This window comes from Muscardinus avellanarius (genome assembly GCF_963383645.1).
Source record: "Muscardinus avellanarius genome assembly, chromosome: 8".
Classification (NCBI taxonomy): Eukaryota; Metazoa; Chordata; class Mammalia; order Rodentia; family Gliridae; genus Muscardinus; species Muscardinus avellanarius.
The window spans coordinates 61,832,414-61,855,511 of NC_137794.1; the positions used below are offsets into that span (position 1 = coordinate 61,832,414).

The window sequence follows — 23,098 nt, forward strand, 5'->3', positions numbered from 1 at the left end:
TTCCATCCCCAGTACCACAAAAAAAAAAAAAAAAAAAAAAAAAAATCTTTAGTGGTGGGCACAAGTAATCAGTCACCATGACTTTGGTGTGGCTTCCTCATCTGCTAAGTATGTCAAGATAGCACCATGCCTGTCCGTGAAGGTGCAGGGCCTCTCTAGGAATGCTGTTCCTCTCAGCAGGGCTCCTGCTGGGGAGGCCTACTGTGATGGTCCCTGAGGACTGAGCAGGGACTCTGGGAGGAGCTCAGCTCAATCCACCCTTCTAGGCTGTGGAGCTCTAACCCCCAGGCTACAGGTGGAGAAAATGAATTGGCAGGTTGTCATTTCTCCTCTGTCATCTTCACACAGAGATCCTGTAATCACTCCCCAGAAAAATGCTGCAGTTGCTGATGTTTGAAACTTAAATACCTTAGTAAACACTTTACTCATTCATGCAAACCTTCTAACAACCCTAACATCTAATGTTTGCTGTTTTAATTTTTTTTGTGTGTGTGTGTGGTACTGGGGGTGGAACCCAGACACTTTCTACCTCTGGACTACACTCCCAGACCTATTTTATATTATATTTGGAAACAGGGTCTCACTAAGTTGCCGAGAGCCTCACTAAGTAGCTGAGGTTGTCTTCAAACCACTTCCATCCTCCTGTCTCAGCCTCCTAAGCACGGGGATTACAAGTGTGCGCCACCATGCCCGGCTATTTTAATATTTATTAAAGAAAAATTTGTCCATTGAACTCATTTCAAATGAAGTAATAGAATTATAATTGGCAGTTACTTCTGCCCATCATATCTAAGTGAAGCCATTGTAGAGTTTAGGAAATCAGCTGGTTGTAGGAAAAACCTAGGTTCACACGACCTCTAAAATAGCTGGTGGGACATTTGAAGAGAGAATAAATCTCATACAGCCATAGGCAGTGCTCCGGTTTGGATAGAGCATGCGTGCATGTGTTCCCCAAGGATTCATGCGCTGGGGACTTGGTACTCAACGTGGGAGTGTCAGGAAGTGGAGGGATCTTTAAGAGGTGAGAACTACTGGAAGTTGGCCAGGTCATCCAGGGCATCACCCTTAGAAGTGAGTAACGATGGTCTCATGGAGTTAGCGCCCATGAGAATAAGTTGTTATAAAAGGAGTGAGACGGGCCACTCTCTACTCTCTGACGTCCTGTCTCTTCGTGTGATGATCTCTCATGTCAACATGATGCCATCTGTCATGGGGCATTCACCAGAGCGGGCAGAAGGCAGTGCCATGCTCTTGAACCTCCAGAACTGTGAACTCCCTAAACCTCTTTTTTTTATATAAGGTACGCAGCCTCAAATATGTTGTTATAGCAACTGAAAATAGACTAATATAGGCAGTATGATTTTGTGTGTGTATATGTGTGTATGTGGTGCTGGGGACTAAACCCAGAGGCATTCTACCACTGAGATACACCCCAGCCCTTTTCTCTTATTGTTTATTTTGAGACAGGGTCTTGTTAAGGTCCTGAGGTTAGCCTTGAACTGTGATCCAGTCTCCCAAGTACTGGAAATTTCTAAAAAAAAAAAATCAGTTTTTATAAAGAATAAATCACCAGCGGAAATAGCTGCACAATTCACGATTTCCAAACTATGGAACCAGCCAAGATATGCATCAAATGATTAGTGGGTTACAAAACTATGGGATATGTACACAATAAATTTTTACTCAGCCATAAATAAGCACAAAATCACATCATTTTCAGGGAAATGGATGGAACTGCAGAACATTATTCTAAGTGAGATTAGTCAGTCACAAAAAGTAAAAAGTCAGATGCTCTCCCTAATATGCAAAGCTAGGGAGAAAGAGGGTCATAGGAGGACTCTAGCCAAAGAAAGAGAAACTCTAGATGAGCAAAGATGACCTAACTGAGGGGGATGGGAGGAGGAAGAGAGAAATTCCCTAATGTACATGATGAACATTCACAAACATGTCAAAGTCAATCATCAAGACAAACATGAGAAGGAGGGAGGAGAGAGGGAATGGGGTGGGAAGTGGGGAAGGGCTAAATGAGTGATGTGTGCATGCCTCCACCATCTTGTACCCTATTAAGATGTATGACTACAATGCACCAATAAAAAATTTTAAAAAAAGAAATACCCCTTTATTGGCACTCAGAAATTTTAGTCATATAGCTTATTATAAAAATTAAAAATGGCCTAATATAGGAAAGAGTCACTCATAATTTTAGGAAAGGCCAGAAATAACGGAGAACATATATAAGTCAACTGCTACGAGCATCCCCTTCTATGAGGTGGGCCCAGTGTGTCACCACAAGTCATCTGCCCCAATTTTTTCAACCTATTCTCTAGAGGAGCATTTGTATTTATTGCTCCTGCCTTGAATTTTTTTTTAATTTGCTTGTTGATTTTGTTTGGTCTTTTTACATGGACAAAATAAAAGGCTCATGTATTGGTTTCTAACATCATTGTTCAATAAAAGGAGCCAGGGCTTCTAGAAGAAATGGATGATTCTAGGAATAACACAGGGAATATAGAAGATGATTCTAGAGCATCTTTCAGTGCCAGAAAGTAACAAAATACTAAAATAAAATACTAAAGATAAAAATAAAGTAATAAAATACTAAAGTAAATAATAAAAATAATAAAGTAAAATACTAAAGAAAAATACAAATTATGGAAGTAGTCTACAGGGGCAGAGGTCCAATAACCAAATCTAGAATAATATGAGCAATAATTATATAATGTAGCAACTTATTATAACTTAAATTATGTCATAATATCTATGAGTTCATGCTTCTATAAATAAATGATCAAGTAAATGAATGGGAAAGAACAGACAAATTTCTCTTGCATAAAAATTCTAAGTAGTTTAGGTAGATACTCCACTATCAAGTAGGCAAGCATAACTCCCCATTATTTAAGTATGGGCAGGGCATAGCGACTTCCTTCTAAAGTGTACAGTGAGAAAGTGGGAGAAGAGGGGGAAATTACATTATAGAAAGGGAAAAAAATCACTCATTTAATCAACCAGGTAGTATTTATCAAACAAATGCCTGTTGAGCACCTACTGTGTGCTAGGAATTGTTCAAGGTGCTGTGGATTCTGCTGTGTGTGGGAGAGATAACATGTTTGTCCTCCACAAGTTAATATTGTAAGAGGAGGAGACAAATGAGAAACATAAAATTAAAAATCATATTGTGGCTAGTAACATACTCCTGTAATGCCAATACTTGGGAGGCTGAGACAGAAGGACCACAGATCTGAGGCCAGCCCCAATGACTTAGTGAAACCTTCAGCAACTTAGCAAGACCCTGCTTCAAAATAAAAAATAAATAGGGCTGGGAAGGGTATATCTGAGAGGTAGAATGCCCCTGGGTTCAATCCCCAGTAAAAAAAAAAAAAATCAGATTGTGTGAAGTACTATGCTGAGAAATAAAATATTATGATGTGATAATAAAAGAAAGAGGTCCATATGTCCAGGGTGACATTTAAGTTGAAATCTGAGTGGCAAGAGGTAGCCTTTGTGAGAGGAGAAAAAGAACTTTCTAGGCAGACACTCTAAATAAATAATTTCAAGCTTGGCTTCTCCAAGGGACCAGGAATCCCAGGTGGCTCTAAGGAACCAGGGTCAAGAGGCAGAATGCTGCAAGATGAGGTCAGCGAGGTGGCCAGGGTGACACTCTAAGGGCTTTCTAAGTCGGTGCAGCAGATTGAGTTTTGTCCCCCTAAAAAGACATAGAGTCTAGTCTTAACCCACAGTACCTGAGAATGCTAATTTATTTGCAAATAGAGCTTTTGCAGAAGCAATCAAGTTAAAAGGAGGCACACCAGATTAGGAGGAGCCTTCATTTAGTGACTGGAATCCTTATAAAAAGAGGGAAATTTGATGTAGAAAGAATGGCATATGAGAAAGGAAGCATAGACCGGAATGATGTATACAGCCAAGGGGTATCAGGGATTGTTGGTAAACACCAGAAGCTAGGAAAAGGGGAAGGAAAGGTTGTCCCTGAAGCCTCCAGAGAGAGCACAGTCCATCAACACCTTTATTTCAGACTTCCACCTCCATCTAGAACTATTGTTTGGATATCACCAGTTTGTGGTACTTTGTTATACTGCCCTAGAAAACACATACCATAGAAATAAAACTGTTTGAATTCTATTTTAAAAATTATGGAAGCAATCAAAGAGTTTTATACAGGAATACAAATCCAAAAAAAATGTTTTTGCAGTACTAGGGATTGAACCCAGGGGCATTCTATACCCAAAATACACCCCCAGCCCTATTTTTATTGTTTATTTTGTAACAGGGTCTCACTAAGTTGCAGAGAGCCTCACTAAGTAGCTGAAGCTGGACATGAACCTCTGATCCTACTTTCTCAGCCTCCCAATCACTGAGATTACAAGTGTGAACCACTATGCTGGCTCAGATTTTATTTTATAAAGATTAATATATCCACTCTAAAATGAATGAATGAGGAAGCAGAAGGTGAAATGAAAGAGAACCCTAATAAGGAGGTTATTGACTGGTTCAGGGAAGACACTGGTGGTTGATGGTTGACCTGGGGTGGAAATAGGGAAATGGGAAGAACTAGTTGGGTTCAGGGTGTACTTTGAAGATAGAATTGAGGTGATGAGCTAAGAGAAAGTGCAAAATCTAGGATGACTTCTAAATTCATTCACAAAATCTTTGCTTTGATAGTAATTTTTATGCTGTTTTTAAAACATCATGTATTTGCTTATTGTTGCTTTAATTAATATTGGGAGAGCTATCATACTATTTTGTCTGTAAGTTTCAAAACAGGCCTCCTCTAATACGCAAGCAGTAAAACTTCAGAATACACAGGAAATTTTCTGCATGGAACCTCTGGAAGAGGACGTGCAGAGGTCATCCGCATCCCCTCATGTGAGAAATGCACATGCTCTTCACCCCTGCACTTGGGAGAGTGGCTAGAAGAGAGACCGAGAGACAGAGGCTGGTGTTCTATCCTCAGTTCTGTTTCAAATCCACATTAGACTCTGAGCAAGTCATTCAATGCCTCTGAACTTCATCTTTCTAAGCCATCACATGGATTAGAGTTGTTGGTAACTAACTTGTCTCCCAGTTCATAATGTTGTGTATATACCTTGCAGTAGACTACTTCTGAAAACATTAATGAATCTGAGTCCATGCCATATATTGAATGCTGACTGAAAGGAATGAAACACCCTAAATTTATTTGAAGTTGTTTCTGGCAACATAGAAAATGTCCCCTAGAGCTCATGTGTTAGACAAGACAACCATATTCCAAGGAGAGACTTGGCTGCTGGGGAAGAGTCCCTGGAGGCATGACTGGGAACAGCATTTTCTCAAGCTGCAGCTTTCTGTTCCTTTCTCCTCTGCCACCATTAAACCTCTCTCTCTCTCTCTCTCTCTCTCTCTCTCTCTCTCTCTCTCTCTCTCTCTCTCTCTCTCTTCTCTCTTCTCTCTTCTCTCTCCTCTCTACCATTATCCTTTGAGGAACTACAGCCTCAGCTCCTGCTTGGAATTCAATCTTACATTGACTGAAATCTCTAGAACTGTGAGCAAATAAAATGCTTCTTCCTTTAAGTTTGTATATCAGGCCTTGAGTCACAGTAGTGAAGATGTTGACTAAAAAACCAGGTTATAAGGATCATTTGAAAGAAACTACAAATAATGGATAAACTCTATAAAAAAATAAAGCACAGAAGAATAACCATACCCAAACACAAATGAAATCTGGGGCTCGGGAATTGCTCTGGGAAATTGATCTTAAAGAAATCACAACAATAATTTTTTAGTCAATGAACATCATCGTCCCAAATATCCGAGCAAAAGGAGAAACAATGAACAAAAAAAAAAAAAGAGAGAGAGAGAGAGAAATAAAAACAATAAACCTCATAAATACTTAAGATATTTAAGTTATTGGACTTAGGTTATAAAATGATTATGGTACTATCTATTAGAGATAGAAAGGACAAGTTTGAAAATAATCTATGATGATTTAATTTTCATAAAAATAAAATGACAGAAGTTAAACACTAAATGAACAGATTTTAAAACATAGAAAATATAGCTAAATAGAGAATTAGTGAGTTGAAAGACACATCAGAAGAAACTATCCTCCTAGCAGCTTAGAGATAAGTATATGAACACTACAGAAAAGAGTATTGAACACTACAGAAGAAACACTATAGAAAAGTATATGAACACTACAGAAAAAAGCACATGGAAAATATAAAAAATTTTAACATTAGCATTTCAGAAGACAAAGATACACTACAGAATGAAACAAGGACTATATTTGAAGAGATAATGGCTGAGACTTTTTCAGAGCTGTGAGAGATTTCAATCTACAGATTCAGGGAGCCCAATAATCCTAAATTTGATGAATAAAAACGAAATCCACATATAGACACAACGGAGTGAAATTTCCTAACACCTAAGGAAAAGTGCTTAGACCATACAAATCACCGTCCAAAGGACACCTGAGTAAGCCACATAAGCTGCTGAGTTCTCTACAACAATGGACCCCAGAACACTTATGAGATAATATTTTCAATGTGTTGCAGGGAAATAATAGACAACCTAGAATTCTACACCCAGAAATTTTTTTCAAAAATAAATATGAAATAAAGATACTTTCGTGTAAGTAAACCCTAAAGAGTTTATCACTAGAGGATCTGTATTAAAGAAACTCTAAAAAGATGCACTGTACTTTAGGCGGAAGGTGAGTCATCCTAGATAGATAGAAAATATGATATGTAAAACTGAATGAAAAATATTTCAAAGTAATAATAAGTTGACTTTAAGTGAAAATGACTGTATAAAGCAATAATAATTCTATCTTAAAGAACCTAAAACAAGTTAAATGTGTTACAATCATATATAGGAAGTAAAAATAAAGTAAAAGTGTCTTAAATGTCTTGTGTTATCTAAAAAAAAGTATAGTCACCTTTAAAAGATTCTAATAAGTAAGCATGCTATAATTCCTAGAGAAAGCCCCATTAATACAACAAAAAAGAGTGCCTAACTTCCAGTAGAAAGAAAGAAAGAAAGAAAGAAAGAAAGAAAGAAAGAAAGAAAGAAAGAAGAAATGGGGCCTTTGGCAAGCAACTAGGTTTAGATGAGGCTATTAGAGTAGGGACTTCGTAATGTAATACAATGCACTAATAAAAGTATATTTAAGAATAAATTTAAAATTTTAAATTTAAAAAGGAAGAGCCAAATGTGGTGGAGATGAATTAAGTCTCTATTTCAGAACCCCCTGCACCATGAGCTAAGCGTTCATTTCCTGAGAGGCCCTGGTCTAACCAGATGTCACCATCCCCCCTCCAGCTGGACCTGGTCAATTACCAGGAGGACTTGCTCTCTCCTGGTTCACCTTGGCCAGTCAGTGAAAAGGGCATTCCCCCTGAACCCCAGCCCAATCACCTGGCCACACAAGAGGACCCAAGAGGGACCCCAGCCAATTAGTTCAAGAGGCACTTCTCCTAGCCTATTAGCCCCCAACACGCAACCCTAAACTGGTTTATAACTCTACCCTGGCCCGCACTCTCTTTGTTGCCCTTCTTTCTTTCTCTCTGCTGCTCTCCACTTCCCTCTGTTTCTTCCTCTCTCTGCTTCTCTCTCTTTTCTTCCTTTCTCTCTCTCTTTCTCATTGTTTCTTCCTTTTGTGCCGGCCACTCCAATAAATCTCTTGGCTACAAGGCGGTCTCTGGTGTGGTCAAACTTTGTCCCCTTCAGAGGACACCTGCAATCCCAGTGCTTGGAGGCTAAGACAGGAGGATCACAGGTTCAAGGACAGCCTCAGTAATGTGACAAGACTCTCAGCAACCTAACAAGACCCTGTTTCAAAATCAAAAAATAAAAAAGCTGGTGGTGTAGCTTGGAGATAGAATGCCTCCAAGCTCTATTCCCAGTACAAAGGAGAAGAAAGAAGAAGGAAGGAAGGAAGGAAGGAAGGAAGGAAGGAAGGAAGGAGAAGAAAGGAAGGAGAAGAAGAGAAGGAAGAGGAAGAAGAAGGGGAGGAGGAGGAAGAGGAGGGGGAAGAGGAAGGGGAGGAGGAGGAGGAGGGAGGACCAGAGCTTTTTCATGCTCTACCATGAGAAGACACAATAAAGATGTGGCCATTAGCAAGGAAGCCTTTACTAGCCCTGAACTTGGTAGGTCCTTGGTCTTGGACTTTAAACTGTAAAGTTAATTTCTGCATTTAAGCAAGCCAATCTATGCTGTTTTGTTTTGACAGATGTATTGACCAATACATCGCTCACCCTTATTTTAGAAAGTATAACTCAATGTGTGTTTATCCCTGCCCACTGCTTTCAGTGGGGACATATTTCCCCTTTAGACTCATATTTTTTCTTCAGACAAAACTCCCTCAGGATGCTGAAGAGATGTTTCAGTAGAGTTAAGGGAAATTGTATAATTCACCACAGTTAGCCTCAGACTTTAGTCTAAAAACCTGCCTGGTAGAAATGGAAATTGGTTCCAATAACAAGAAGGTTGTGGCCAATGACCTAATTCCATTCCTAGGAGTCAGCCCACAACTGGGTACACCCACACCATTTCTCTCTGCACATGGGAGAGAAATTAAAATTAAATCCGAGAGATGAAGGATCACTATGCTTTGTTCTTGAGACAATGGTGTCCTAATTTTAAAAAATCTCTAAACCAAAACTTCCCTAGGAAAACAAAATTATTCAAATACAATATAGAGTGGGCATCATGATGAAGTCAGAGGGGAGTGCTTAGAGGTGGGAGAGAACTGTGCTTTTCCGATATGCAAATGAGAATGCTGGAGATTTCTTCCACCAGCTCTATGTTGGGTTGAGATTCTCCTCTAGATCCAGAGAGATTCTGAAACTAGTGAGGGGTTGGAGTGGACTGCTGCTCTGCCTGGTTTGGGAAGCCAAGAGAGTAGACTGTGAAGCTACACCCCAAGTACCAAGAGTGGTGGTGGAACCCCAAAAAAAAGATGTATCGTATCCATGGGAATCATTTAATGAAATGCTGTCCACCCTGATCTGTGACCCCAACTGTCTTCAGTTGAGACCACATATTTTTTTTTTCTTTTTCTTTTTTCTTTTGGTGGTACTGGGATTCCTGGAAACCCTTCTACCTCCGGGCTACACTCCCAGACCCATTTTTTAATATTTATTTTGAAACAGGGTCTCTTAAGCCAGTGTGGCTGGCTTCGAACCTGCGCGATCCTCCTGTCTCCACCTCCCAAGCGCGGGGATTACAAGCGTGCGCCACCACGCCCGGCGAGACCACATATTTCAAGAACTGCTTGGTCTGCTTGAGTTTCTTACAGAAGCTGGTGAGGATGCCAAGCTCTGAGCATCAGCAGCCGTGGGATCAAAACCATCAGCCCTGTTGACAAGGGGACAGCGAACATACCGTTACAGACACTCTGCTCATAGTAGAACTCAAAGCAGTGGGGCGTGGGGGCTGCCTTATGTTTGTTAAAGTTCCAAGAATTTTGCAAGTTGATCATTAAACACTATTATTATTAAAATTAATGTGTGTATACCTATAATGAAACAAAGCATATTAAAAACAATGGTGAGCCGGGCGTGGTGGCACACGCTTGTAATCCCCACGCTTGGGAGGCAGAGACAGGAGGATCACGCAGGTTCGAAGCCAGCCGTGTGTGCTGGTTTAGGAGACCCTGTTTCCAAATAAAAATGTAAAAATAGGTCTGGGAGTGTAGCCCGGAGGTAGAAGGGCTTCCAGGAACCCCAGTGCCACCAAAAAACAAAAAAGGTGATAAATACTCAAAACTCATCACTTTCTAAGTAATGTGCTTTGCAACTGTACTGTTAAAGGCATGCTTTTCCCAACTCCATGTAGGGGCACTCCACAGTTGGTGGCTCAAAACTAGCTACATAGAGAATATTTTCACCTCTGAATATGGCAAATGCTATCGATTAGGACTGGATTTATTATTGTGTTGATTTATAGACTTAAGAAAGTGATGGATAAAATGTTTAAAATGCTGATTAAAAGTGTGTCATTCCAGGGCCAGGCATGGTGGTGCACTCTTGTAATCCCAGCATTTGGGAGGTAGAGACCAGAGGATCACGTTTCACGGACAGCCTCCCCTACTTAGCGAAGCACTTCGCAACTCAGTGAGACCCTGCTTCAAAAATAAAGAGACTAGCCGGGCGTGGTGGCGCACGCTTGTAATCCCCGCGCTTGGGAGGCAGAGATAGGAGTATCGCGCAGGTTCGAAGCCAGCCGCGCGCGCTGGCTTAGGAGACCCTGTTTCCAAATAAAAATGCAAAAATAGGTCTGGGAGTGTAGCCCGGAGGTAGAAGGGCTTCCAGGAACCCCAGTACCACCAAAAAAAAAAAAAAAAAAAGAGAGAGAGACTAAAAATTAGGGCTGGGGGTGTAGCTCGGAGGAAAAATGCCCCTGGGTTCCATTCCCAGTACCACACACAAAAAAAGTGTGTCATTCTAGCCTGGCACACCTGTAATCTCAGCACTTGGGAGGCTGAAACAGGAGGATCACAGGTTTGATGCCAACCTCAGCAAGTCAGTGAGGCTCTCAGCAATTTAGCAAACTTTGTTTCAAAATAAAACACAAAATGGGGCTAAGGGTGTAGTTCAGAGGTAGAATGCTCCTGAGTTCAATACCCAGTAAAACACACACACACACACACACACACGGAGTATTATGTCTGTAGTCTTACATTGTAAATAATACAAAAGGCTAAATTAATTTTTGTTTTCAAAAACTATTGACCAACAAGGTGAAAATCCCACTCACTGGAGGCATGAGAATCAGCCGCACCTGCAGAATGAAAGCTAGGGTTTGTCCTCGGTGCAGCCCCTCTCTGAGTCTTTAAAAAGGCCTTAGTGGTGCTTTTAGTCATGAAATTTAAGGAAATTTTTACTGGAGTATCTCTAATCTAAGGATCTGAGCTAATACCTCTACAATTTTCTTGCTGCCTTCTCCACAATTAAAATCTTTTCGTTAATAGTAAAAATGAGTTTTCAGGGTCTGGATGCTGCAAGCTAAGAGGAACATGTTCTATTAAAAAATGAAGAAGGCTGTTTTCATGGCGGAGCAAGGCTTTTTAAAGAAAACATGGTGTTGAGAGGTTTTTGCTTCCTTTGTCAGGGCTGACCAGAGGGCGTTAAGGCCATAAAATGTGATTCTCTCACCAGGGTGAGCTACCCCAGCAATATGGCTGCAGGCCTGAGGCCAAGACAGGGAAGGCCAGATGGACCTGGGGAGGGGGCCTGACCTGTGACCTCAGGAGGACATAACTGCGGGCTTAACTCTTCCTGTTCTGCCTGCAGTTCCCTCATGTTATCCTCAAGCCTCGGAAGCAGCTAAAGGTCACTACCGTGAACTGTGCCTGGGTCTTGAAGGGAGAAGCTTGTGTCAATTCTTGGGCCAGGGGGAGGTCCCCCGTGTATAGGGGCACAGAGGTGATTGACAGAGCAGCATGACAAGAGGTGACAAATGTCAACCAGCACAGTCCTGAGATGCAGTTGACACAATGAGGCATCCTCAGGATCTCTTGGACAAGAGCCTGCCAAAGACTCAAAATCACACGACATTATTATGAAAATATGATTAATATCAGTATCTCTGTAACAGTACTATCCATATAAGAAATTATATTTTCTCATATAATGATTTTATTGTTCTATATTGTTGGTGTAGTATCATGTCATAGCAGTAGTTGTTATCATTTCAGCGTCTAGCTGTTTCTTCATTCGTCTATGCCATGGTATCTTTCCCTTCAAATAGAATGGCTAGAATTGAGCTTATAAGAAATGTGTTTACAGTAAAGATAAACAGACTCTGGTGAAGAGCTTGGAGGTATTTTATTAGTAATAAAATACAAAATCTATCTTACCCAGACCAAATAAGATCTTATTTTGTGTACTAGTATTGGGAAGAGGTTTTAAAATGTATTAATGTATCAGTATTGGGAAAGATTTCCAATTTTTAAAAATATATCCTTTATACTAAGAAGGCCAGGGCTAGCAGAAAGGAGGGACTTGTAATTTACATTTCTAAGGAGAAGGAAAGAAAGCTGGAGCCAGGGATGGGAGGAAATCCCAGATCCTGGAGAAACAATTTCACAAATCTTGGGGGATGGAACAAGAGGTGTAGAGGGCTGTGTTTAGAGGCAGGACAGCCCCCCCTTCTGGGGCAAATCTGGCTAGAGACTGAGCTAGAGATAGGCTAATATCTATAGATCAAAGGACCTGCCTTGGACTTGGGCAGGATAAAAGCACTCAGTAAACTGGAGTTCTTTGGTATTTTCATTCGAAATGCCCCCCTGGGCCGTAACTATCTCTGTATTTCTATCTTTTAATAAATGTCTTTAAATCTTCAGTAACTGTCCAAGCTATGCATATTTATTCTTAGCTTAGGACAAGAATCCACGCTCTTTTTCTGTTTTTGGTTGTTTTGGGTTTTGTTATGGGTTGGGGGTAAGTGTGTCCAGGACCCTAGCAGGGGTTCCCAGGGAACAGTTTCCCCACAACCATATTCTCCCAATCCGTAACATTTTGCTTGGTCAGGACTTAAAAAAAAAAACAAAAACAAAAAACTTCTGGCTCCCCAACTGTGTCCCAGATAGTTAAAATTGCCAGATGAGTGGCCATTTGGTAAATGGAGTGAGACTACAATTTTCTTCCTGTCTTCTCCATAATTAAAGTCTTTTCATTAATGGTAACTTGGGGTGTCAGGGTCTAGGGGATTGTTAAAGTAAAGCTAGGAAGATGTAATAGGCTACTAACTTTCTTTTGCCAACCAAGAATATTTTTTTACCAAATCCTCTCCACATATAACATTTAATAAAACAAACAACCATTTTACTACCAAAATAATAGAAGGCAGACATATTTCTGCATAAAAGATAATCCTTTAAGTGGAATCATTTTAGCTTGATGAAGACTTGCACATGGCCTTTTGGCTCGTGTCATTGTTGATGGGTGGGAAGAGCACGCAGCCTGGCACCTGGTTTGGAGTAATTCTTCTAGAACACCAAACTCATGGCTTGTGCCTGAGAACTCTTGGCCTGAAAAAATTTCCATACATCTTCCTAAATCTATGGGAAGTAGACTCAAAAAAGAGCTGTGCCTTCTCATTCCCAGAAGAGAAATTCTGCGAGGCAATGAAAACCGACCAGCTTTCTTTGTGCAGAGGCCGTATCGTCGACCATCCAACCCAAACACGTTCATCTTGATCTGGGGTGTCTCTCAGTGTAAGGCACACTAAAAACTGCCCCTTTTAGGAGAAAAGGAAAATTGCAAAATCAGGTCCATTCCGTGGAGTGAATTTCCATTCTTCCTGGCTTCAGCAATGCTGTGTCTGTTGGTAATTTTCATTCTTGGGTCACAGCCCCCAGGGGAGCAGGAAGAAGGCCAAATAGAAGAGAGAAGTTTTCAGTACTTTTTTTTTTTTTTTAAGAGCCTGGACTTGGTCCCTGGCTCTATAAACAGAAGGGCTGCCCTGCACCCACCCTCCAGATGCAATTCCCAGATGCCAGCAATGGCATAGGTACCTGAGTGGCAGCACCTGCCCTGGGCCAGCTTTGGAGACACTATTCTACTATTGGTGTGCCGTGAGCAAAGAAGGTTCCCTTTGTTAGAAACACAACCAGAGCCAGGTGTGGTGGCACACACTTGTAATCCCAGTACTTGGGAGACTGAGACAGGAGGATCACGCAGGTTCAAAGCCAGCCTCAGCTACTTAGTGAGGCTCTCAGCAACTTAGTGAGACCCTGTTTCCAAATAAACTAAAATAGGTCTGGAAGTGTAGCCCAGAGGCAGAAAGCCCCTAGGTTCCATCCCCAGAATCACAAAAAGAGAAAGAAAGAAAGAAAGAAAGAAAGAAAGAAAGAAAGAAAGAAAGAAAGAGAGAGAGAAAGAAAGAAAGGAAACACAACCAATCGCAGAAGACTTTACCCCATGAGTAAAAGCTGCCTTTTTTTTTTTAAATTTAGCTGAAATTTAATGACTCCAAAATAACAAGTAACCAAGCTTCCTCTACCTACTGTTTTTACTTTCCAGTAGTTGGAAGAACTGGGGAGAAGCAAAGGGACAGAGGTTGAATTCATTACCAGCTCTTCCAGACGCTCTTTCTGCTGACCTGAAATAATTTCCATACATTTTCCTAAATATATGAGAGTTAATTGCCAATTTGCATTTTGGTTTCAGTATTCAGGTCTCAAGATGGAAACATAAACCTTCATTTCGAGAAAAATAAATGGAGGGAAACTTCTGAAACTCATTTTCTAATGCCCGAAAGGCTTGCAGAGAACAAGCTTAATATTCTTTCTTCTCTAGTTGCCCCTTCAAAAAAAAAAAAAAAATACGCCTTGGAGAAGGAGCTGTTCCTAGGATTTGGGCTGGCTTCTGGGTTTGCGGTTATAGCAAGGAACTTATTCTGCCTCCTTGACCTTTCCAAATCACTGTTAATTCTTAACAGAGTAACAGGATTTTAATTTTGCCTGATATGCCTCTTCTTGGTCAAACTTTACGTCAGCATTTTTTATGAGCGGGAAATGATGGATCAACACCCTGAATTTCCCTTATGTGTCCCCGTTCTGAGGCTGTTTGGGGAAACTCTTCCACATCCTTTGATGATGGCCTCGCCTGCATTATTCATTTAAATGTCTCAGGAATCTCATCTGCTTCTACTAAAGCAAATGATGAGCACGTTCTGGAAAGTGGCTTCGAGAGCCACCCTATGAGAACAGTCAGAGGAAAGCTCAGGTCTGAGACACTCATTTAGATGCGAGGCTTAATAACTTGTGTTTAGCTGTGACCCTAAAATCTGCTCGCGGTCTAACTTCCCCATTTGGTGTAATTTGCTTTCTTCGCTTGTAAAATCGCGCAGGACAGCAGGCAGCCGGTGCCACGCTGTAACAAGGAGGCCTCGTCCCTCACCCCTCTGGAGGAGACTCGGTCCTCATCTCAGGCCTACCGAGCTCCCGCGCTTTCCCTGCGCCTTGCAGTGGGGTTCTGCCCAGGGCCCCCAGACCAACACCAGTTTGGAGGAGACTGGAACTGTACCTTGTAGCCAGGTTTCCGCCCTCTCTTCTTTGGGATCTTCACTGCCGGCAGAGGACCTGGAGAAGCCGAGTACAGGTTCCGCACTGCCATCTGCCCGGGTGAGGGCTGGAGCGGGGGTCGGCCTCGCTTTCTGCCTGGAGTCCTTTGAGACTGCATCTCTGCCGGTGCCAGTCTTACAGTATGAGGTGACAAAACGCTCACGGACAGAAGAGGTGCTAAGAATTAGTCCAGACACAGAGCAAAACAAAAACAGAGAAGTGTTTGGTTTGCAAGGCAAGCATGGATCCAGTTCTGTGATTGGGGCCACACCTTCCACTTACTGGAGGGGAAAACCCAATAGCAGGGCCACACACGGCCAGGAGCCCTCACAGCGCTGTTGGGCTCCGGGGGGCTTACTGGCACCTGAGCGAATTTCAAGGATAGAGGACAATACTACGAACAATACAACTAAGCTGGATGTGGTGGCGCACGCTTATAATCCCCGCATTCGGAAGGCTGAGAGGAGGATCGCGGTTCTCCGACAGCCCCAGCTACTTACTGAAGTCCTTTGCACCTCAGTGAGACCCTGTTTCAAAAATAAAGAATAAAAAATAGGGCTGGGGGTGTAGCTTGGAGGTGCAATGCCCCTGGGTTCCATCCCTAGTACCAAAATAATAACAATAATTAATAATAATAAATAATAATAATAATAATAAGCACAGACATCATCTCACATTTATTCCTACTCCTTTGGTCAAATTATAAATTGTTGTGATCTCTTTTTACCTTGAAAAAACATCACCAGTATTAATGTCAATGATCCAGTCATAATGTGAACAAGAGCTTATATACAGAGATGTTCGTTTTCACATGATTTAGAATTGCAAAAGTTAAATGGATACAACCCAGATAACAGGCCACGAGGGAATAGGTAATATAGTTAATATAGCTACAGAAGATGATCACCTAGCTAAATGTGTATTCCCCACTTTCCTAAGTAAACCTCTGTCTTTGTCTCTGAAAAAATAAAAGCCTTTAACAACATTCTTTGACTAAATGATAAGTAAAAGAAGCGTCACACAAATTGTGCATAAAAACCATCCCGACTATGTAAAAATATATATGGTAAAACAGTGGAAGGAGACATGCTAAAATGTTGCCAAGGCAAAAATGGTGGGACTGTGAGTGGCTGTTCAGCACGCACAGCGCTTGCTCAGGTCCCCCACGTGCTTTCATAATCTTAGCATAGCGTAAAAAATGTGAATCATAAGCGTGTCAGGTAAAATCACCCAAACCTAGGAGCGAGGAGACACCAGTCAAGCCTGACCCAGAGAACAGAGAGGTGCCATGGACGGGGGTCACACTGCCTTGCGAGGGTCAGGAATGTCACCAGTGAGGCTGAACTGCAGACTGTCACACAGGCCTGGTGCTCGGCGATAAAGTTCACTTCTGAGAATCAGTGCCAACATCCAGTGGAGAAAGGTTTTGCTCAAAAGACTGCAGGGGGAGCTGGGAAAGATATAGGAGCAGTCTTTATACTCGGCCCAGGCAGCGCAGCAGGGCCTGGACTGCTGTACCCGGGAAGGGAAATATAAAATAGGTTGGGGCCAAAATTTACAAATTTGGGGCCACTTTGTTCATTCTCTGAATATTAACAGTAGTCTATTAATAATCTGATTGTTCTTAAAAATATAGTAAATAAAAATTTTAAATATGCATTTATTAATTAAATACACTTTTAAATGTTTCTAAAAGGGAGCAAACTGGTAAGAAGGCCGTTTTTCCCTGTTTTTGTGAGTTTTAGTGTAGCTCGGAGGTAGAATGCCCCTGGGTTTCATCCCCAGTACCGCAAAAAAAGAGGAAAGAAAGAAAGAAAGAAAGAAAGAAAGAAAGAAAGAAAGAAAGAAAGAAAGAAAGAAAGAAAGAAAGAAAGAAAGGAAGAAAAAGAAAGAAATCCTGAGCCGGGCATGGTGGCACATGCTTTTAATCCTAGTACTTGGGAGGCTCAGACAGGAAGATCACAGGTTTGAGGACAGCCTCAGCAACTCTCATCAACCTAGTGAGACACTGTTTCAGAATAAAAATTTTTAAAAAGGGCTGGACCCTTGGGAGGCTGAGACAGGAGGATCACACAGGTTCGAAGCCAGCCTCAGCTACTTAGTGAGGCTCTCAGCAACTTAGTGAGACCCTGTTTCTAATAAAATATAAAATTAGTTCTTGGAGTGTAGCCCGGAGGTAGAAACCCCCTGGGTTCTACCCCCAGTACCACAAAAAAAAAAAAAAAAAAAAAAAAAAACACTTCCTAAGAAAGGGTTGGATTTGTAGATCAGAGATAGAATGCCTCTGAGTTCAATCTCCAGTACCAAAAAAGAACAGAAAGAAAAAATATCCCATCTCTTTGATCCTAAGATACATATTTTTTTCACACATTAACACCTCTGAAATCAAGATGCCCCCTACAGTACTATAAGCATGTCAGAATTCCATAGGCTCATTCTTTTTGCTTAGTACTACATAAAATAATGACATGATACATTTATTTATTTATTTGTTTGTTTATTTATTTATTGGTGGTACTGGGGTTCCTGGAAACCCTTCTACCTCCGGGCTACACTCCCAGACCTATTTTTGCATTTTTATTTGGAAACAGGGTCTCTTAAGCCAGCGAGGCTGGCTTCAAACCTGCGCGATCCTCCTGTCTCCACCTCCCAGATCCTCCTGTCTCCACCTCCCAGATCCTCCTGTCTCCACCTCCCAAGCGCGAGGATTACAAGCCTGTGCCACCATGCCAGGCAACATGATACAATTAAAGGCATCTTAAAGTCAGTGAATTACAATCAATGGATATAAACTTATTAATATATAAGAAAAAAATTAATCTGTTTCTAGGCTTCATGTCTCCACAATGTGCTCCACATTGTGCTCCACAATGCCAATAGATATCCAGCATATTCATTTTCAAAATCACTGAAGAACCATCAGATCCACTCAATCAGATGTTTGTTGTGTGAAAGCTGGTCCGTGTCCCATTTTAACCTATCATCACCAAGTTTCTGCTTCTTCATTATTTAACTACATATGAGGAGGTAGACTAGGAAATAGGCAGATAGGAAAAAACCTTAATTTCCTGAGGGGCTACGAATACTAACTTCCAAGGCTCAGAGATAAGACCGACCACAGCTTCACAAAACCATCTGTTTACTAATCAACAAACCCAGGAGACATCACTGGAGCAAGTCTGACACTCCTACTGAAAGGAGACCCTTCAAAAGACATGCAAATGACACTCATACTGCTCCTACCCCTCAAAAGACATGCAAATACCCTATGCAAATTCTGAGAGCTGCTTCCCAGAATCCCAAACTCCAAGCAATAGAGGTTTATATATGCAGACATATATAAACCCCTAGACCAGCCACCAGGACGTTTACCCACTCTGGGAACCCCTCCCCATTGGGGAGCTCCTCTCTCTCTTGTAGGTCGCGTTAGCTTTGAGAGAAGGTAAAGTGCAACTGAAGGCACGTGGCCTGGGCTACACTCAGACACCTCCACTGGACACCAAGGCTGACCAGGGCCCCTAGGGGTGACCTGCACTTCCTTTTTGGCAGATCACGTGGAATCTGGGAGAAAGCAGCTTGCAACTGAAGGCATTTGGCTTGGGCTACCCTCAAGTATTGTCCTGAAGGCAGCAGCTGGACACCAGAGCCCCGATAGCCCTTCGAGGTGTTCGGCCACTTTTCCCTATTCCCTGCTGCTTCCAATAAACCTTTTACTCCCCTTCCTGCGGTCTGCGGGTGTCATTCTTCGCTCTCCGCAGACAAGAATCCGGTAAGGAAACGCCGGGTTTCTTCTCAAAAAGCTCCATTTCATCTTTAATGAAACACCGGCTTTCTTCTCAAGGAACCCCCCATTTCACATAGACTTAGAAAACGGGAATTGTTTTCTAATGTAGGACATGTTTCTTTCCTTTCAACTTTGCCATTAGTAAGGAGGTCAGCAGTGCATCCATTAACATCAAGACCAAAGCCAGCAAGAGAAAACCCTTGAGAGGAGAATGAAGAGACCCCTCTCTTGTGAGAAGGAGAGCGGCCTCTCAAGGGCAGAGCGGCGTCTTCACCGTGAGTTGTTGCAATGATCTGTTAACTGAGAGTCTTGCTCACAAAAATCTTTTAAAAACTAGATTTTGAAGGGTCAAGGAAGGTTAACAAATCAATCAGCACAGTATCCTAAGAATTTTTTTTTAATGGAGCTGGGCATGGTGGCGCACGCTTGTAATCCCAGTATTTGAGAGGCTGAGACAGGAGGATCACAGTTTGTAGACAGCCTCAGCTTCTTAGTGAGGCAACTTTGCAACTCAGTGAGATCCTGCTTCAAAATTAAGAATAAAAAATAGGGCTGGGGTATAGCTCAGAGGTAGAATGCCCCTGGATTCCATCCCTAGGATCATACAAAAAAATCAATTTAGTTGCCATTTTTTGTTTTGGTTTGTTTTTGATTCTGGAGATTGAACCCAGGGACATTCCACCTCTGAGCTATACCCCAAACCCTTTTTTATTTTGAAACAGGGTCTTACTAAATTGCTGAGGGTCTAAGTTGCTGAAGCTGGCCTTGAACTTGTGATCCTCCTGTCTCAGCCTTCCAAGTTCTGGGAGTACAGATGTGTGCCACCAAGTCTGGCTAAAAATCAATTGTATTTCTAGCACCTATCAGACAATAGAAAATAAAATGTAAAGGCCAATCAAATATCAAATACAAGTAAATCTAACCTGAATTTTTATTACTTAAAAATCAAATGAAATCCCAGCATTTGGGAGGCTGAGACCAGAGGATCGCGGTTTGCAGACAGCCTCAGCTACTTAGTGAGGCCCTTTGCAACTTAGTGAGACCCTGTTTCAAAATAAAGAATAAAAAGAATAGGGCTGGAGGTGTAGCTCGGAGGTAGAATGCCCCTGGGTTCCATCCCTAGACGCGCAAAAAAAAAAAAAAAAAAAAAAAAAATCAAACGAATGGTCCTGAAGAATATTAAGTGATACTAGGCAGTCACAGAAAATGAAAGTTCATATGTAAAATAGGTAAAATCTAAGGAGTATCAGGATACTAGAGGAACTTTATTTTTATTTATTTATCCTCTTGTCTCAGCCTCCCAAATGCCGGGATTCTAAGCCTGCACCACCACGCCCAGCCCAGAGGGACTTTAGATAAGAAAAGAGAAACTCCAGAGGAGCAAAAGAGGGTGTTTAGCGGGGAGATATAAAGGTAGGTAAGAAGAGGGAGAATTGAGGAAGAAAACACCTCCATTGGGAAAAAAATCAACTTCATTTTTCCAAGTTTTTTTCAATATGTCAAAAACGGCAGCACATATACTAAAATTGGAACGATACAGAGAAGATTAGCATGACCCCTGCGCAAGGATGACACGCAAATTCGTGAAGCGTTCCATATTTTAAAAAATAAATAAATTATTGTGGTAAAAAAAAATTGTCCTAGAAAAATATTACCATTTAAACTGAGTTTTCCTGGTGTCCCACTGTCCTCACTGCAATACAAAGAAAAGCTAGGACTTGTTTAGCTTCCCACTCCCTCCCTGCCTTCCACAGGAAGCATCCATCTAGAGCATCTGAATCCGATAAGCAGATGTCATGCTAATGAGCCACCCCTCGCGGTCCCCTGCACAATTACACGTTTCATCTATTACTGAGAAATATGGCCCCAATCACTTGTCACAAATAGAAACAATTTTAAATAATGAGGTTACTTGAATAAAAAAATAAGTGAGTTTATTTGGAGAGTCTTTAAATGTGTCCTTGGAATAAGTTTAAGGAGTTTGGGGAAAGGACTTTGTTTGGGGATATTTTTTGTTTTGTCTTGTTGGTTTGTTTGTGTGTGGTACTGGGTATTGAACCCCGGGGGCATTCCGCCTCCAAGCTATAACCCCAGGCCTATTTATTCTTTATTTTTTGAAATAGAGTCTCATTAAGTTGCGGAGGGTCTCGCAAGTTGCTGAGGCTGGCCATGAACTTGCGATTCTCCTGTCTTTCAGCCTCCAACATATGGAAATTACAAATGTGTGCCACCATGCCCAGCAGGGGGAGGGAGTACTTATAACATGGTTCTTTCACTAACAGGCTAAACATTTTGGAAAAGATGGTGGCAAACCTACAGCATCCCCAAAATCACTCTTTGCAAAACAAAGTCCTGAATGACAAAGAAAAAAATAAAAAGATAAATACTGAAAATAAGGACGGATGCCAACCTCTGAACACAGTAAAGACAAAACAGATGGGATATTTTGGGGGAGAACATAACAGTGGAAAACAGACAATGAAATTTTATCTTTGGTTTAAAGAAAAGTTCAAAACTAAGAGAAAAGGAAAATATTCAAATATATATTAAAGAGGCTGTCTCCCAGCCTCAGCTACTTAGTGAGGCCCTTTGCAACTTAGTGAGACTGTTTCAAAATAAAGAATAAAAAGAATAGGGCTGGAGGTGTAGCTCCGAGGTAGAATGCCCCTGAGTTCCATCCCCAGACCCACAAAAAAAAAAAAAAAAAAAGAAAGAAACACAATTTTAGCTACATTTCAGCAAGAAATCTAGTGATATCTAAAATGTAAATATACATAGATTTTTTAAGAAGCATTAACATGTCTGGAACACACCAAAAGTCAATATTTTACATTTTACTACTTTTAGAATTGATAAATCAAGTCCCTCGCCTCCCCCATGTATTCTCCCAGTGGGAATAGGAGGCGGAACCTCTGAAAACAGAAGCAGAGATACTGCGCGACTACAGGTGCCACGAGACATACTTGAGATCGCGAGACTACAGATGTTGTGAGAGAATCTGCATGCATATAAAACATCGGTGCCTCTGATCCACCACATGACTGAGCCGGCCAATCAGGACTGTGCACAACTCTCCCCATGCATGGCCTGTCAGTCCCTAACCCTTGGCCAGTTGACTCCCCAGAGGGTACAGGCTTGGGTCCAAATAAAGCAGCGCTCTCTGAAACCCGGTTGGTGTTTTTACCTCCCTCCTAACTCCCTAACTCTATTATCAACCTTTCATCTGATGCCGACCCCGGGAGGATTTGGGGGTTCCCCCTTTTTTCCTTTCTTTTAGAGCCCTGGACTCTCCCACCTACCAGCAGCTCGACTGTGAGGTCCCGAACGGGTGCTTGGCTTGCAGGCGCACCTCAGCCCACCGCCACTGCTGCTGTCGCCACCGCCAGTGCTGCCACCACCACCACGGCATGCAGGCTCCGATCCCACCTCCGCTACTTGCAGGCCCCACCGGCTGCCAGGCTGACAGTTCCACCCGCTCCCAGCCAGACTCGTTGGGAGGTGCATGCCCCATGGCCTGCTCCACCTGCCAACCACCTGTGCAGGCCAGGACCTCCACCCGCCACTTGGACCTCCCACAACCACTGTTCTGGCTCAGCTTCCATCACCACTGGAACCTCTGGCTGCTCTGTTCCACTTGTCCTGAGCCAGGATCATTGGGCGGCTAATGGCCCGGCTTCAGCGTCCACCACAGTCACCCATGCCAGGCTTGATTTGCCGGCATAGCTCCACTCACTGCCACTACTCCATTCTGCCCGCCCCGAGCCAGGCTCGCTGGGTGGTGCGCCCCTGGCCCGGCCTCAGCTTCTGCCATGTGCCTGACAGCCCTTTTGTTTCCATGCTGGGGGCCCGGCAAGCCACACCGCCTGTGCACCACCTTTTGATTCCACCCATGCCAGCGGCCAGTGCTGCCCACACCAGGCGCAGGCACCCTGTGCCCTGGTTCCACTGCGCCCCCAGCAGCTTCTCAGTGCTTCTGCTGCAGCCGGCGCTGACCGGCAACACTTCACTCTGGTAAGCTCCCTCCCCTTCCCTTGGCCAGTGGGTCTTGGCTTCTTGCCTCTCTAGACTTGGGTCCTTCCTTTCTGCCAGTGGGACCCCGAAATCCAAGTGCTTGGTGACCCACTGTTCCCCTGTCCACTGGGGCCACCCTCCAGATGACCAGGTCATCCTCCGGTTTTGAGAAGGGATTGAGACGTCTTTCCCGATCTCTTAACCCCTGTTTCTGAACAATTGATCAGGAAAATGGGGTT

The 23,098-nt window shown here is 42.5% G+C and overlaps 1 protein-coding gene across 1 annotated transcript in view; it reads right to left on the reverse strand.

Moving 5' to 3' along the window:
- SCML4 (Scm polycomb group protein like 4) overlaps window positions 1-23,098 on the reverse strand; it is a gene marked incomplete at both ends in the record, with an annotated part of 116,771 nt that overhangs the window by 46,083 nt on the left and 47,590 nt on the right. The window contains 1 exon segment of the mRNA XM_080700383.1: window positions 15,027-15,241. Within this exon segment, the coding sequence (XP_080556509.1) occupies window positions 15,027-15,241 (215 nt within the window).